At 44.3% G+C, this 14,012-nt stretch overlaps 1 protein-coding gene across 1 annotated transcript in view; it reads right to left on the reverse strand.

Moving 5' to 3' along the window:
* Nucleotides 1-257: 257 nt before the first annotated feature.
* The window catches only part of iqgap3 (IQ motif containing GTPase activating protein 3), a 14,664-nt gene continuing 909 nt past the window's right edge, over nt 258-14,012 (reverse strand). The window contains exons 2-38 of the mRNA XM_008298333.1: nt 13,763-13,850; nt 13,123-13,279; nt 12,705-12,782; nt 12,532-12,608; nt 12,384-12,451; nt 12,072-12,185; nt 11,819-11,997; nt 11,650-11,731; nt 11,102-11,265; nt 10,936-11,023; nt 10,687-10,850; nt 10,435-10,595; nt 10,248-10,363; nt 10,001-10,164; nt 8,304-8,394; nt 7,632-7,799; nt 7,390-7,532; nt 7,053-7,223; nt 6,865-6,948; nt 6,501-6,572; nt 6,170-6,239; nt 5,824-6,032; nt 5,498-5,650; nt 5,225-5,388; nt 4,905-5,129; nt 4,677-4,817; nt 4,480-4,564; nt 3,942-4,174; nt 3,364-3,496; nt 3,179-3,281; nt 2,952-3,087; nt 2,752-2,839; nt 2,454-2,666; nt 2,081-2,244; nt 1,704-1,829; nt 1,469-1,577; nt 258-1,380 (exon numbers count right to left, since the gene is read on the reverse strand). Coding sequence (XP_008296555.1) covers nt 1,267-1,380; nt 1,469-1,577; nt 1,704-1,829; nt 2,081-2,244; nt 2,454-2,666; nt 2,752-2,839; nt 2,952-3,087; nt 3,179-3,281; nt 3,364-3,496; nt 3,942-4,174; nt 4,480-4,564; nt 4,677-4,817; nt 4,905-5,129; nt 5,225-5,388; nt 5,498-5,650; nt 5,824-6,032; nt 6,170-6,239; nt 6,501-6,572; nt 6,865-6,948; nt 7,053-7,223; nt 7,390-7,532; nt 7,632-7,799; nt 8,304-8,394; nt 10,001-10,164; nt 10,248-10,363; nt 10,435-10,595; nt 10,687-10,850; nt 10,936-11,023; nt 11,102-11,265; nt 11,650-11,731; nt 11,819-11,997; nt 12,072-12,185; nt 12,384-12,451; nt 12,532-12,608; nt 12,705-12,782; nt 13,123-13,279; nt 13,763-13,850 — 4,895 coding nt within the window. The 3' untranslated portion in view covers nt 258-1,266. The remainder of the gene's footprint in view (nt 1,381-1,468; nt 1,578-1,703; nt 1,830-2,080; nt 2,245-2,453; nt 2,667-2,751; nt 2,840-2,951; nt 3,088-3,178; nt 3,282-3,363; nt 3,497-3,941; nt 4,175-4,479; nt 4,565-4,676; nt 4,818-4,904; nt 5,130-5,224; nt 5,389-5,497; nt 5,651-5,823; nt 6,033-6,169; nt 6,240-6,500; nt 6,573-6,864; nt 6,949-7,052; nt 7,224-7,389; nt 7,533-7,631; nt 7,800-8,303; nt 8,395-10,000; nt 10,165-10,247; nt 10,364-10,434; nt 10,596-10,686; nt 10,851-10,935; nt 11,024-11,101; nt 11,266-11,649; nt 11,732-11,818; nt 11,998-12,071; nt 12,186-12,383; nt 12,452-12,531; nt 12,609-12,704; nt 12,783-13,122; nt 13,280-13,762; nt 13,851-14,012) is intronic.

Here is a 14,012-nt window from a genome sequence, read left to right on the forward strand (position 1 = left end):
AAAGAAAGCCCAGCTATGTCAAACTTGCTTTGTAGTATACCCCTCTGAAGTCTAAACTTGTCAAAAAACATAATGCGGGAAAATCACAGCAACCAGACACAGTCAAAACCATGGTCATTCAACTGTATCAGTTTGGAATAAACCATAACACACAAACAGAACCACTACAGCAGCAGGTTCAGGTATTTTACCAACCTAAACCCAGACCCAAACCAAAACCAAGTCAGAACCTTCAGCAACAGTGAGTCATAAAGCAATAACTGAAAACGAATTTATTCAGTAAAGACGATTTATTTCTTAAAAACTTTCCCTTCTGATGTCAACACAGAAAACAGAGAAAAAACAGAAGAGGACAGAAAGTGACAGGAAATATTTACAGTTATTGATCAGTCAACTGTTCTTGATCAGTCGGCTGTTATTGACTAGTCAGGGATCACACTCTGCAGCTGCTGTCAGCATAATCAGATTTTCTGTTTGAGCAGTAACTAGGAACTACAGACTTCAGTAACCAATGAAATCTGTCATTACCAACTAAAGTCTCCCACACAGATTGCTACAGAGTCCTGGAAGCACCAAAATTAGTGAGACAACAAAAAAGAGATTGCTGAGCCAAAAAGATGTCCCACTCTGTTTAAATTCTACTGAGATATAAAAATTGAAGTAACTCTGACCTTTCAGGTTAATGCAGCAACAAGAGAGAGACATGCCTTACCTGGTCTGATATAAACATAGATTATGTAGTGAGATAAATAAAAAACAAAGATAGGTGTATATGCTAAAGATATACCACTCTGTTTAAATTTAATCATACGTAAAAACAGGAGTGCCAAAGACTGGATTGTAAAAGAAACCTCACTCTGTTATACGGAAATTGAGTTCGGTATCCAAATAAAGATAAGCATGTTTAGCAGATGGTTAAATTCTAGTGAGATATAAAGTAATTCACAGGTGAGTTTTATGGATAGGAGTGTAGGAACGCTTGATTACGTAAAACAAGATATACTACGATACAAAATGGTGTGTATAAAGTTCATATTGTCTCCTGGTAATGTAGTTTCACTGTTTTCTAGTTAATATAAAATAAAGCTGTTTGTCATTTTATGTGACATAAACATTCATAATGAAGCTTATTCCACTCTCTGGTTACAAACAGAGATAGGAGTGTGAGTCCATGTTTAACTCTGTAGTATACTGATGTATAAAAATAGATAACATAGTGAGATGTAGAAGAAGACGTACAAGTGAAAGGTTAGAACGTCACTTTGTTCATTTGTTAAAGAACTTCTTGTTGAGGAGGAATATGAGCAGATTAACATTGACTTTCGCCTTATCAAACATCTTCATCACTGCCACGCCCTCATACTGCAGCTGCAGCAGATCCTGCAACACACACACAAAACACTCTGGTTCATATTGATTTAACTCACGATCTGGCCCGCTTTGGCTCAGTATCTGGCCTGGTTCGTACCTGGTATTTGAGTTTGAACTCTTCCATCTCAACTCCGAGGAATCGAGCTTTGATATTGAAGGTTCCTTTTTCAGCTGCAGGAACGATGTCGAAGACAACGTTCTTAAACCTGAAACGGTAAAAATTGGAACAGTTCAGAACTTGAAAAAAGAACATATGACAACATGTGTTAGCACCTGTCCTAAGTTCTCCCTGAGTGAGCTCAATGTTCTTTCCAAGTGTCCTGTGTTCTTACTGTGTAGCCGGCAGCTCTTCAATCTCCAGCAGAACTCCCTTCTCCTGCAGCCGGGCGCCGCTGTAGCTCAGAGCTGGAAGCTTCTTCTTTCCTTTGTTGTCTGTTGTCTTCTTATTGGTTGATTTACTGCAATGTAAACAAGCCACAGTGTGTGAGAGCCAATCATATCAGTTCATTAACATCTGTAGGACCATGTGAGTTAATGTGAGGACATGTTGGACAGTCCTGGGCACACATGTTGGTCCTCACACAGTCACACAGACAGGAGTGTGTGTTGATTTGAGAAAGTGTTGGACAGTTCTGTTATTGCTGTATGTTAATGATGGTCTTCACACAAACAAACATGAGTGTGTGTGTGTGTGTATGTGTGTGTGTACCTGTTGGCGGTCAGGTTGTCAAGACAGGATGTGATGTAATGTCTGTAGTAGTCCACCTGTTCGCTGTGGAAGCTGCTCTTAACCTGCAGGCTGCTGAGCGTCTGACGGAGCTTCAGAAGCTCCGCCCCCCGGCGCTGGCGGTGCAGACGCTGCTGACGAATGTCCTGTGGACCAAACACCTTTATTATACTGTAATATACAACACTATTACTACTACATTATTTTACTGTATTGATATATGTCTTATACTACGTGTATTGTATTATTTTACTGTATGAATATGATATATGTATTATACTATAACATTATATTCCTAAACCACAGTGACTGAAGTCGCCTCTACCAGGAACTAAAATCAGAACAGAGGCATCACCTTGGCGATCATCTGCAGGATCTGGTTCTCACTCTGCGGCGCTCTCAGGACGCCAAGTCCCTCCAGACGACGAAGACTCCGCAGAATCTTTCTCTTCTTCTCCTCCAGACTCAGGTTGCCATTGGCGACCAGCGACTGGTTTCTCTTCATCTTCTCAGGTGTTCGAGCGTCCTGCCGCGCCCGCCGTTGCACCAGCCAATCATGGCACACTTCCTGTTGAAATAGTTCAGGTCATAGGTGAGACAATAAACATGACAGCAGGTCAGAAACATTCCTTGTGTTGGTGAGTTTGTGTTACTTGGTCAGGTGAGGGCGTCGTTCTCAGGATGTTACTCAGAGAGTCACCTGACTGAGTCCTGATGACGTCAATGATCAGTTGCTTCGTGCTGCAAAAACAGTAAAACAGGACTGAAAGCTGTTTGAAATGACAACAGATCTAATAAGGAGAGGTTAACATGCTAAGCTACCTGAGCAGCAGAGGTTAACATGCTAAGCTACCTGAGCAGCAGTCCTCTGGCATCTGGTTTGTCATTGTCGTCGCTGAAGATGTCGAACTTGTTGGTGAGCGTCAAAGAGACTTCGGTCTTACAGCTCTGAGACTCTGATCCTGGATCAGCAACTGTTGTGGACTCTCCTGAAGCACACAAACACAGATTTAGCCTGACTCAGGAACAGAACCAAAACCACAGACAGAACAGAACCTAGAAATATATCAGCTGTAGTACCACTGAGGTCCTGCAGGGTGGGGACTGGCCCCAGGTCTTTCAAGATCAGTCTGAGAGGGTCAGATGGGTCCGGACACAAAACCCCCTGATGCTCCAGCAGCAGCTGCAGAGACACAGAGAGATGGATATATCAGATAGAGTTCTAAACCAGGTCCTGATTCTGGTTCTGGTGCAGTGTTTCTGACCTTGTGAGTGTTGAGCAGCTCGCTGACAGAGATGTAAACAACAGGTCTGTTGACAATCAATAACTCAGAGAACTCGTCCACATTGAATCTGTCCTCTGGTTCAGGAACATCACAGACTGACTGTAGGAACCTCCTAAAGACCAGAGAAAACAGAACAGTCAGGAAAATCTCCTGAAGATCAAAGTAAAGTCAGGTTTTGTCCTCAAATATCTTGTTTTGTCCAAAGGTATTCCGTATACTGTCAGAGGAAAGAAACCAGACAATATTCACATTTAAGAAACTGCAATCACAATTTTAGACAGTTATTATTTAAAAAAATACTCAAACTGATTAATTGATTATCAAAGAGGAGAATTAATTGATCAATTGTTGCAGCTCTATGCAAAATGAACACAAGTAGATGCAAAACAACTGCAAACATGAAATCATAACTTCACAAAGACAAAACCAATAAAAGAGACATAAATTCATGGCTGCAACTAACGATTATTTTCTGTCATTGATTAGCTGTTGTCAGTGTTGATCAGTGTTTCCCAAAGCTCTCTGACAGACTGATGAGGTCTAAGCTGATCACAGACCTGAACTTGCTGTGCGTCTGGCTGATGTACTGGTTCAGGGTTCTGACATGGTATCCGTCTCCGTGGAACAGTTTGTTGGCGGCGGCGTGCTGCAGCATGCGAGCAATGGAGCCCAGAAGGTGGCGCTGCTCTGGCTGCAGCACTGAGCCTGCAGAGCGATCCACCACGTCGAAGCCGTCTGGTGCCACCACGGCTGGGTTCATATATCGGTAGTAGACCAGGTTACCGACGATCTGAAGGGAGCAGCATCAGGTTAAATCCTCACAGATTCACAGAACTACAGCTGACAATGTTTAACTGTTACTATCATATAGTTTGTGGAAAAAAATACTGCTTTTTTCCGTTTCTCTGACAGAAAACTATATTTAGGCAAAAAGGGGGAAAAAAAAGTCCTTTAGTTTCCACATGATGCACTCAGTTGTGATAAAAATGGAGGACAGATTTATTAAATACAAACATTTAATTTCTGAACTGGTGGTAACTTGGGGAAAAAAAACTGTAAAACCAGTACTGTTGCTTCTCAACCTGGTGTATTTACCTTGTAGAGATCATCCTCACTGGCATCAGGAAACTTCGCCTTCAGGGTGTCTCTGAGCACCTTCGCTGTGTAACGGAGACCGTAACTACAACAAACAAACAATGAAACGCATAAACGATGAAACAGATAAACAACAAATAATCAGGTTTGTATACAGGTGGGAACCAGCGGTAGTTTGTATACAGAAGGAGACTTACGGTAGTTTGTGGAGGTTGGAGGTTATGGCTTTGAGGACTCTGTCCGTCAGGTTTTTCAGGTTGATGATAGCGATGTCAATGCGTCTCTGAACTTCAGGGTGAGACAGAGCATCTTCAGGAGAAACCTCGTAGGGCAGAGAGCTGCAGAGACAGACAGGTGAGACAAGTGTGTCACTCACAGACCTATAGGTTTTCAGCTGAACCTGTTTGTTAGTTTCCTCTTCTGACCTCTTGGTTCCAGTCTGGGTCTCGGTCTGGTTGATCCAGGTCTTGTAGACGTCCACCGGGTCGGTCCTGATGCTGAGGGTCCGGTCCAGCAGGACGTCCTGCAGAGCTGGACCCAGCGCCTCCCGCAGGGCGTTCTGACCGCGAGCGTGGCGGTAAAAGTTCACCAACATCTTAATGACAGTGGGATTCCCAGTGACCACATCCTGAGGCTGCTCCACCTTCAGTCTGACATAAGCACACACACTCAGTGATAACAGCACACACACAGAAAACAGAGTGACATCATCGTGCAGGTACACAGTGACATCACAGTACGTTACCGGATCTCATATCGGAGTGCCTCCGTGAACAGCTGCAGAAGCAGGTAGGCCTCCCTGCGGCCAGAGCCGTAGTTAAACAGACTGAACACCAACATCTCCATGAAGGAGTTGGAGCGACTCTGAGGCATCAGGAAGATCACCTGAGCCAGGTATAGCGGCTGCGTCTGAAAAACACAAACATACACAGTGTCGCTTACCCCAACACAACTGCAGCAGGTAGAACAGGTGTATCTGTGTTACCTGTAGTAGGTAGAACCAATATGTTGGTGTTACCTGCAGCAGGTAGAACAGGTGCTGGTAGGCCTCCAGTCTCTCCCTCCTGTCACGGTTCAGTGCCTTCAGTCCTTTACTTCTCTCCACGTCCATCATGTCTGACAGCTGCTCCTTGTTCTTCTTGGTCAGTTTCTTACAGTGAGACACCACTTCCTGTTCAGAGAGATGGAGGCAGAGCTTACACCTGAACAAGGCAGGCTAAAGGACTAGGTTTGGGTCTGAGATTCTTTAGGGGGTAGGGGTTCTAGTCAAGGTTTGGATCAGGCTTGACCTGGGTTTCTCTAGGGGACTGGGTTCAGGTCTGGGTTCTGGGTTACGTTCCTTACCTGCAGAGTGGCTCTGTTGCGGACCAGCAGGCCGATCTTCAGGTCCATCAGGTCCAAGTCGGCCTCCAGCTGTCGGTTGAAGCGAATGCTCCTCACCACCTCCTCCCTTAGTCGTAGAAGCTCTGCCTCCTCTCTGATGTCACCATCACCCAAGTCAAGCAGGTGAACGAACTTCTTGACCACGGACAGCGGGGGTGTGGCCGAGTGCACTGAGACAGGAAAGCGGAAGGGGCTTATTAATGACACAGGCCAAACGAATGGCAGCATAATTAAAGTCATCTCATTATTTCACTAAGTCATGATGCAGTTTGACTAATCAGAACTAGCGCCTCGTTAGTGACCTCACCCAGCATCCTGTATTCCTCTCGAGCTCTGTTGGCTCTGAAGAAGGCCTGGATCTTAATGACAGCACCCACCTGTGGACACACACAGTTACTACACACTGATGCTGATGCTGAAGCATCAGATTCTGTAACACAATCGTATAACCACCAGTGTGCCGTTCTGTACAGCACTTGGTTATGTGTAACAGGGAGAACAGTCTGAAAGCACATTTTTTCCCCACAGTTTTTCTAAACAGAGTGACTAAAACAACAGGAGATGACTGAGAGAACACTCAAATTTAAACAGATTGAATGTGTTTAAATATTGTTAGGAGAGACATCAGCAGGACTCACGTTACGTCTGAAGAAACTCAGTCGAGCTCGATATTTTCTCTTCACCAGCCACATCCTCACCATCGACTGGATCTGTTCACAAACATCACTGATGATCCGTAAACTCAAAGAAGTGCTGAAACACTGCATTAATTCATCTCACTATATTTTAGTTTTTTTGAGTTTGAAATACACCATCTTTTTTCCTCCTCTGACGGAAGAGATCTGGATATTTTATACACGTGAAAATCTATAATAAGATTAGAGAAAAAAAACTTGAACAAAAAAAAGTTACACATAAAAGTAAACTACAGACAGAAGTTCAGGCTTAAAATATAGGTGGGGTTCAAGTATTGGTACAAAGCGTTAAAACAGCAGTAGTTACCTTGACGACAGCTCTCCAATTCATGTAAAGGAACTGCAGCCGCCGCCGGTATGCTCTCTGTTGGACATACCTCCTCCACTGAGCCTGAACACAGATCAGAAACGATTGGACACGACTGTCTCACATATGGAAATAATAGACTCACCTGCGGTCAGCCTCAGACCTCTAACGGGCAGCAGTGCCCTCACCTGAATGACGACGACGGCAGGTGTCTGGCTGACCAGGTAACGCTGTCGAGCCTCCTGCTGCCGTCTGATCAGGAACCCTCGACTCAGAGCCTGAAGGCGAATGATGAGGGCTTCACTGCTCTGCCACAGGACACTGCGACTGTAGGATGCCGAGATGCTGCGGACCACTTCCTGCAGGGGGACATCATATGTCATATGATGTCACAAGACAAAACTGCTGACCAAGAACAGGCAAGGAAGATCTCTTTTCTTTGTCTGAAACAGAAACTTTCAAAGCACAGAAAGGAGACTCCAAATCATTTTAGAAATCGTCAGGTGTTTCTCTGGTGGAGCGTACCTGTATCTCCTGGTGGTCGATGAAGACACTGTTGTGTATGAATCCATTGGGTCTGTCCCAGCTTCCCTCCAACCTGTTCAGGTTAAAGTAATACCAGGATCCATCCTGCAGACGAACTCGAACCCATGGACTCCTGTTGTCTCCTGAAACCACAGAAACCTAAAGTCAGCTGTTACTGTGTGGAGCCCAGAGAGAACAGGTGACCCTGACCATCACACACCCTGAGCACCTGTGTGTCTCACCTGTGTGCATCCTGTGTGTCATCAGGGCGTTCAGCTCTCTCTGATACTCTGTAGCACAGTCAGGTAAAACTCCTTGCAGCTCCACTTCAGGTAGAGACAGAACTCGCAGAGTTTGTTTCTTTTTGTTCTCCTTCACTGCCTGGTTCACAGCTGCCACCGACAGACACACTGACACACACATAATCAATACCATTAATCAATACATCAATACTGACACAGAGAGACACACTGATATACACATAACCAATACATCAATACCATCAATCAAGTAAAAGTAAATGTTTCATTTTTTCTTCTCATTTCATCTGGAATCATAAGTTCAACTGCAGTTATGAGTTAAAATTATTCTTTTTCACTCATGACTGCCTTTTTTGATTCCTTTTAAACATTTTAGGTTTCTAAAAGCTTTTTCCAGGAAGCGATGCTATTTTTTTTTTCTCCAAACACACCTTCAAGTGAGGATGCTGATATCTGACTAGAGTTTAGTGAGAAAGACAACCATGTTCTACATAAAACATATAATGAAACATGTAACAGACACATGCTGTATGTGGCATCAGCAGCAGTGCAAAATCTGCAGTTTTCTAACTGGACTTTGGTGTGGAGCTGCTTTCTCAATCATTGTCTGATCCAAGCCCCTTATAACTGAAAAAGTTAAATCATGTGACTCACACTTCAGAGCTTTCTGACTCTGCTGATTGGCTCTCCTCACAGCTTCCTGGATATCAGCCAACCACAGCTCAGCTCCCGGGTCTTTGCTAACCTGATTGGACAGAAGGAGGACGTGTGACTTCAGGTTTAAAGCTCAGAAAGTGATGATGAACATTAGAGATTAAAATGACTGTTTAATTGTGAATGTTGAAAGTGTGGTTACTGATCACTGTTCATCTGCGTGGATTCACCTGTATGGATTAACCTGTGTATTGTTGCGGTGCCTGTGAATATTCTAACAGGCATACAAAAATATTCTTGCCCCCTGAAAGTTTTCTGCTTTCAATGCTTTTCAATAGTAGATTATGGTCAATTTAATTTGACTCTTTGGACAAACATTTACAAAAAAAGACTCTTTCATGTCAAAGTAAAAACAGATTTCTACAATGTAATGACAATTAATTGAAAAGATATCTATATGTAAAATAAGTGATTTCGTAAGTTTTCACCCCCCTTCAAAGCGATTCACTTAATTGCTAGAAGTCACACAGTTAGTGAAATATAGATCATCTGAGTGCAGTAAATGTGTCTCAGTGATTGTAGTATAAAAACATTAGCTGCTTTCACAGTGGCTAATGCTACGCTAAAAGCTAGTGAAAACAGAGTCTGGAAAACAATAAGATATAATCCTTTAGGATCTGGACCTCAGTGGGCAATAAAAGTGACAGAAAAGAAAAAATTAACAAAACACTGAGGAACAGCAGACAGAACTTTAGGAGGCAAACAGCTACTGATCTCAATGAACTGATTTTACACTAAACAGGAGAGCATTGTAGTGTTGTTCTCGAATTATTAATAATGAAAACTCACAGCAGTGAATCCCTATTAAAAAGCAAGTCAGGGGATGGATAATGAAGTCACTGAATATCTTTTGGAGTCCAGTTAAATCCAACATTAAGAAATGGAAGTATTTGGCACATGTGTAAATGTGACTAGAGCAGGTCGTCCTCAAAAACTGAGTGACCGAGCAAGAAAGAGAAGAGTGAGGGAGGCCACCATGACACCTTTGAGTCCTCTGAAGGTGTTACAACAAAGAGACGAGTGGGGAATTCCACCAAGACAGCTATGACTCTTCTGAAAGAGTTAAAAGCTTCAGCAGCTAAGACGGGAGAAAGTGTTCATACAAAAACTGTTGGCTGTTCTTCACTAGTCTTGTTTAACTGTAAACTAAATTTTATAATTCATCCTACATCCACCCAACCGGTCGAGGCAGATGGCCGTCCCTCCCTGAGCCTGGTTCTGTCTGAGGTTTTTTTTCCCCTGTGGGGGTTTTCAGTTCCTTCCCACTGTTGCGGACTGCTTTCAGACTGCTGAAGCTTATAGGGAATCCAAATGTTTTGGATTGTTGGGTGTTTCTGTCTCTGCCTTTGTTAAGCGCTATGAGATGACTTGTTGTAAATATGCGCTATACAAATAAAATTGAATTGAATTGAATGGTCAACGCTTTATGGGAGAGTGACAAGGAGAAAGACACTGTTGAATAAAGCTCAAATTAAATCTGGACTAGAGATCACCAGAGGGCATGTGGGAGACTCTGAAGTCATCTGAAAGAAGGTCCTTTGGTCTGCTTAGACCAAAATGGAGCTTTTTATCCATTGGGCTAAGTGACTACTCTTTATAGACACTGTACCTGTGCGGTTTTACCTGTTTATATTTACCTGTGCTTTGTGCTGCCTGGCTCTGGTCAGCAGGGTCAGGTATCTGCAGGCGTTGGCAGGTGTAACCTCGTCCACACCACAGGTGTGCAGCAGCAGAGCAGACAGCAGCTGCTGGACGTCTCCTCTCATCACAGCTTGGTTGATCACACCAACAGCCAAAAGCTCTACAGAGGTCATACAGAGGTCACACACTGTGTGATATCTACAACAACAATATGACATGTTGTTGTAGTTTATGTTTACGTACGCTGGTGTTCGTCCTGCGCTGAGATGTTGACAGTGTTGATTCCTTCCTGCAGCTGATTCCAGTTGAGCAGATCTCGGCCCACCTGCTGCTTCACACCAACCAGACACTCAAAGTACCTGCAAGAGTGACGCCATCAGTGACACCACAGTCAGGTGTAGGACACTGACAGTCAGGTGTTCAGTCGTACCTGTCCAGCAGGTCGTGGTCTACATCAGAGAGTCCTGCAGATGGAGTGATCAATGAGGAGCTGAACTTCTGCAGGTGTCCCATCTCCAGGGCCTGATTGATGAGAGCAACAGCTGACAGCATCTCCACGGCAACAAACAGTTCCTCCTGCTGCAGCTCCCCCTGCAGGACACAACAGGTAACACATGTTACACAGAAATACTCCAGCAACATGTAGATGAGACACTTGATGCACCTGGCACACAGCAGGTACCTGTGCAGTCTGTCTCTGTAGCAGCTGCAGCTCTCTGTGGTAGAGCTTCGCAGCAGATGGAAACACTTCAGGCAGTTGGAGCTCAGAGGTCATCAGGCAGCTGACTGTGTGTCTGGGGTCATTGCCGCGCAGCGACGCATTAACACTCTGCACTGCTGCATGCACTAAAACACACAGACAGAAAGGTATGTGTCAGATGTCAAAGTTCAACAGGTGTGTTTTGTTCAGGTGTGACAGGAGGTAACTCACTGTTTCGGGCTCTCTGAGCATCCTGGTTGGCGATGGTGACGCCGTCCTGCAGCTCGAAGGCCTCCAGAGGATCAACAGAACCCTGATCCTGGTCAGACGTCAAATAGGGATCAGAGGTCACAGAGAGGTCAAAAGCAGTAAGTATGTGTTTGTTTATCTTCCGTACCATAGCTTTCTGCTGGCGATCGGCTGACAGCTGGTCCAGGTACCAGGGGCCGTTGTCAGTATGGAGGCCCCTGAGGGCCAAACATGGTAGCTGCAGAGCCGAAAGCAGAGAGAGTTCATCTGCAGCATCCAGAGCTTCATCCACCTGCTCCACCGCTGATCGAACTGAGACAGAAACATCAATAATATTATCAATATCATCAATATTCCTCAGAGCCTGATGGCAAGTTCCAGGTATTTAATCTCACCCCCAAATCACATGACTCATGTCCCATCAATGACGAAAGATTGAAGTGTGATTGGTGCTGAAACTGCTTGGGAAGATCTCAGGACTATCTGATAAGTACTTGATAAGTGGAGTCCCTCTGTTCAGAGATACTGCTCTTGTCTAACATAGATTGCCCCCTTAACAATCTGAAGTTCAAGCAGGTTCTGAGTATTTTGTCCCTTTTGTCACATTTTTCTACACAGTGGGCTCGATCTTCACTGCAATTTTGGGAGTTTTTAATTTTTTTGACATCACTGAGGTGGAGGAGTTTATTGTCTTACTGTTGACAGTGTTGATGTTCTCCTGGATCTCCTTCTGAGTCAGATACTCCTCATACATGTCTTTGTCCTCCGAAGCCCCTTGCTGACACACAAACACAACGTCAACAACAGACAGCAATCTGATTGGACAGAGATGTGTGTCTCCCACCAATCAGAGCTCAGGTCTCACCCTGCCCGCCGCCCGCTCAGCCTTCGTCCTCTTCGCTTGTCGCAACATTTCCTGGTAGATGCACATCAGCACCTCCTGCAAGTTGGTGAGCAGGGCAGCAGGGTTTCTCAGAGCTGCCGCCACCACTCCTACATCGCCCTGGTCCACCGCCTTGTTAATGGCTACCACTGCCGCATGGACTGATGGGAAAACACATGGTTAGTTTATGGTTATGCTCTGTGAGCTCCCAGCCAATCACAACTCCCCTCTCTACCTGCAGCTTCATCCACTGACAGCTCATTGGCCAGGATTCCTCCGATCTTGCCGAAGGCGGGCATCTGGATGCCGTATTTATCGAGCTCCAGCTTCATGTTGTTGATCTCCTCCTCTGAACACACAGATCACATGATAGTAAGACTCTCTCTTTTTGGTCCAGATGTCTGAACGACACCTGGTGTTCACTATCAGGTGGTCCAATAAACAAAAATAAACTTTCTCTGTGAAGGTCACAAAGGATTTCCAGGATGGAGGTAAGAAACTACACCTGTATCTAATTGACTCCTGTCTATCTGTGTGTGGTGTTTACCTGTGAACTTGACTTTTCCATAGAGGTCGTGAATCTGTGGAGCCAAACCCAATCTGTACAGGTACAGGCTGCAGAGAGACACACAGGTAAACATTTAGACAGGTAATCGGACAGGTGATCGGACAGACAGGAGATCAGACTTGTGTACCTGAGTGCATGGATGCAGTAGACAGCTCTTGGCATGTTCTTCTTGTCGTACACATCTGTAGTTTCAGGATAGAAGATCTGACGACAACAACAACAACAACAACAACAGGTGATCACTAATGATTCAAACTGATCAGTTGATCAAAATTTTGACCAATCAGTGTGTTCACTGACCGCTGGCAGTCCCAGAGTCATCATGGCGCTCCTCCAGTGGTTGATATTGTCAGTGTGACGGAACTGAAGGCCCACAGCCTGAACAGACAGTACAATACAGCTGATGATTTATTACTGACAGATCAATACAGCTGACAGATCAATACACTGCTGATTATTGACAGAGGAGCTTGCTCTACTGGTTAAATAGACTAACATGGTAAATAAACTGCCTCTAACTGGTTGAAGCTGGAATAAACAGGTTCTAACTGATATAAATGGGTTCTGACAGGTCTAAACTGGTTCTGACTAGCAATGGTTCAGCCTGCTATTTTCTGGTTCTCATTGGTAAGAACTGGCTCTGACCACTATGAAAAGGTTCTAACTGGTTTAAACAGGTTCTCACTAGTTGACAATGGTTCTATCTGCATTAGGTGACCTGGTATCGGAGCTGCTCGGGGTCATAGATCTTCTTCTGAGGGACGGCGTTGGGAGCGAAACGATGACCCACTTTGGCGAGGATGACGCCGTTCCTCAGCGCCTCCTCCAGCTCAGTGGGGGCAGGAAGCTCCTCCCCCAGACATGCCTCCATCCACCTGAACAGGTAACACTTACTTTGTCAGCAGGTGAGCTAATATGATGTTTGTACGCCAGAACAGATTCGACGTGATCAGAACGTCTTTTCATTTTCAAGCTTTACACATTACATTTATACATTATTTAATACTTAAGTTCATTTTGTTCCGACAAACTGTATATGATTGTGTGAAGCAGCTCAGTATAAAAAGGAAAACATATTTGAAAGCTGTGGAGTTAAACTGGGAGCTAACAATAATTAAAAAGAGGCATTATTATTCATTATTACTCAACTTTGATTTAAAGCAGAAGTTTCTATTAAAGCCTTTAACAACGAGAAAAGCTTCAGTCTTTGTGTTAAACAAAGGTCAACATGAACACAGAGGACATTTTACAGCAGCTAAAGAAAATCCTCTTTTCCTTATTGTGTAACTGTTCTTTGTAAAAACAGATGAGTTCCTGCTGTGCAGACCTGCGGCTCCTTTCTGGCTCTGTTCACTGACCTCTTTGCCTCTTCCAGCCTGCACAAGTACTGATAGGCTACATTCTGGATCCTCTGTTCATCCATCTGCTCTGCTGTGAGACGCTCATCTGGACATACAACACCCCAGCACACAATACACAGAAGGCAGACAACATCAAAACACACAACATTACAACACACAGCAGACAGAGAACATCACAGCACACATTACAGGCAGGTAATGTAACCTGGCTAGAACAAACAGTACATAATGTAACCTAGTTAAAACA

This window comes from Stegastes partitus, unplaced genomic scaffold, assembly GCF_000690725.1.
Source record: "Stegastes partitus isolate 25-593 unplaced genomic scaffold, Stegastes_partitus-1.0.2 Scaffold1307, whole genome shotgun sequence".
Taxonomy (NCBI): Eukaryota; Metazoa; Chordata; class Actinopteri; family Pomacentridae; genus Stegastes; species Stegastes partitus.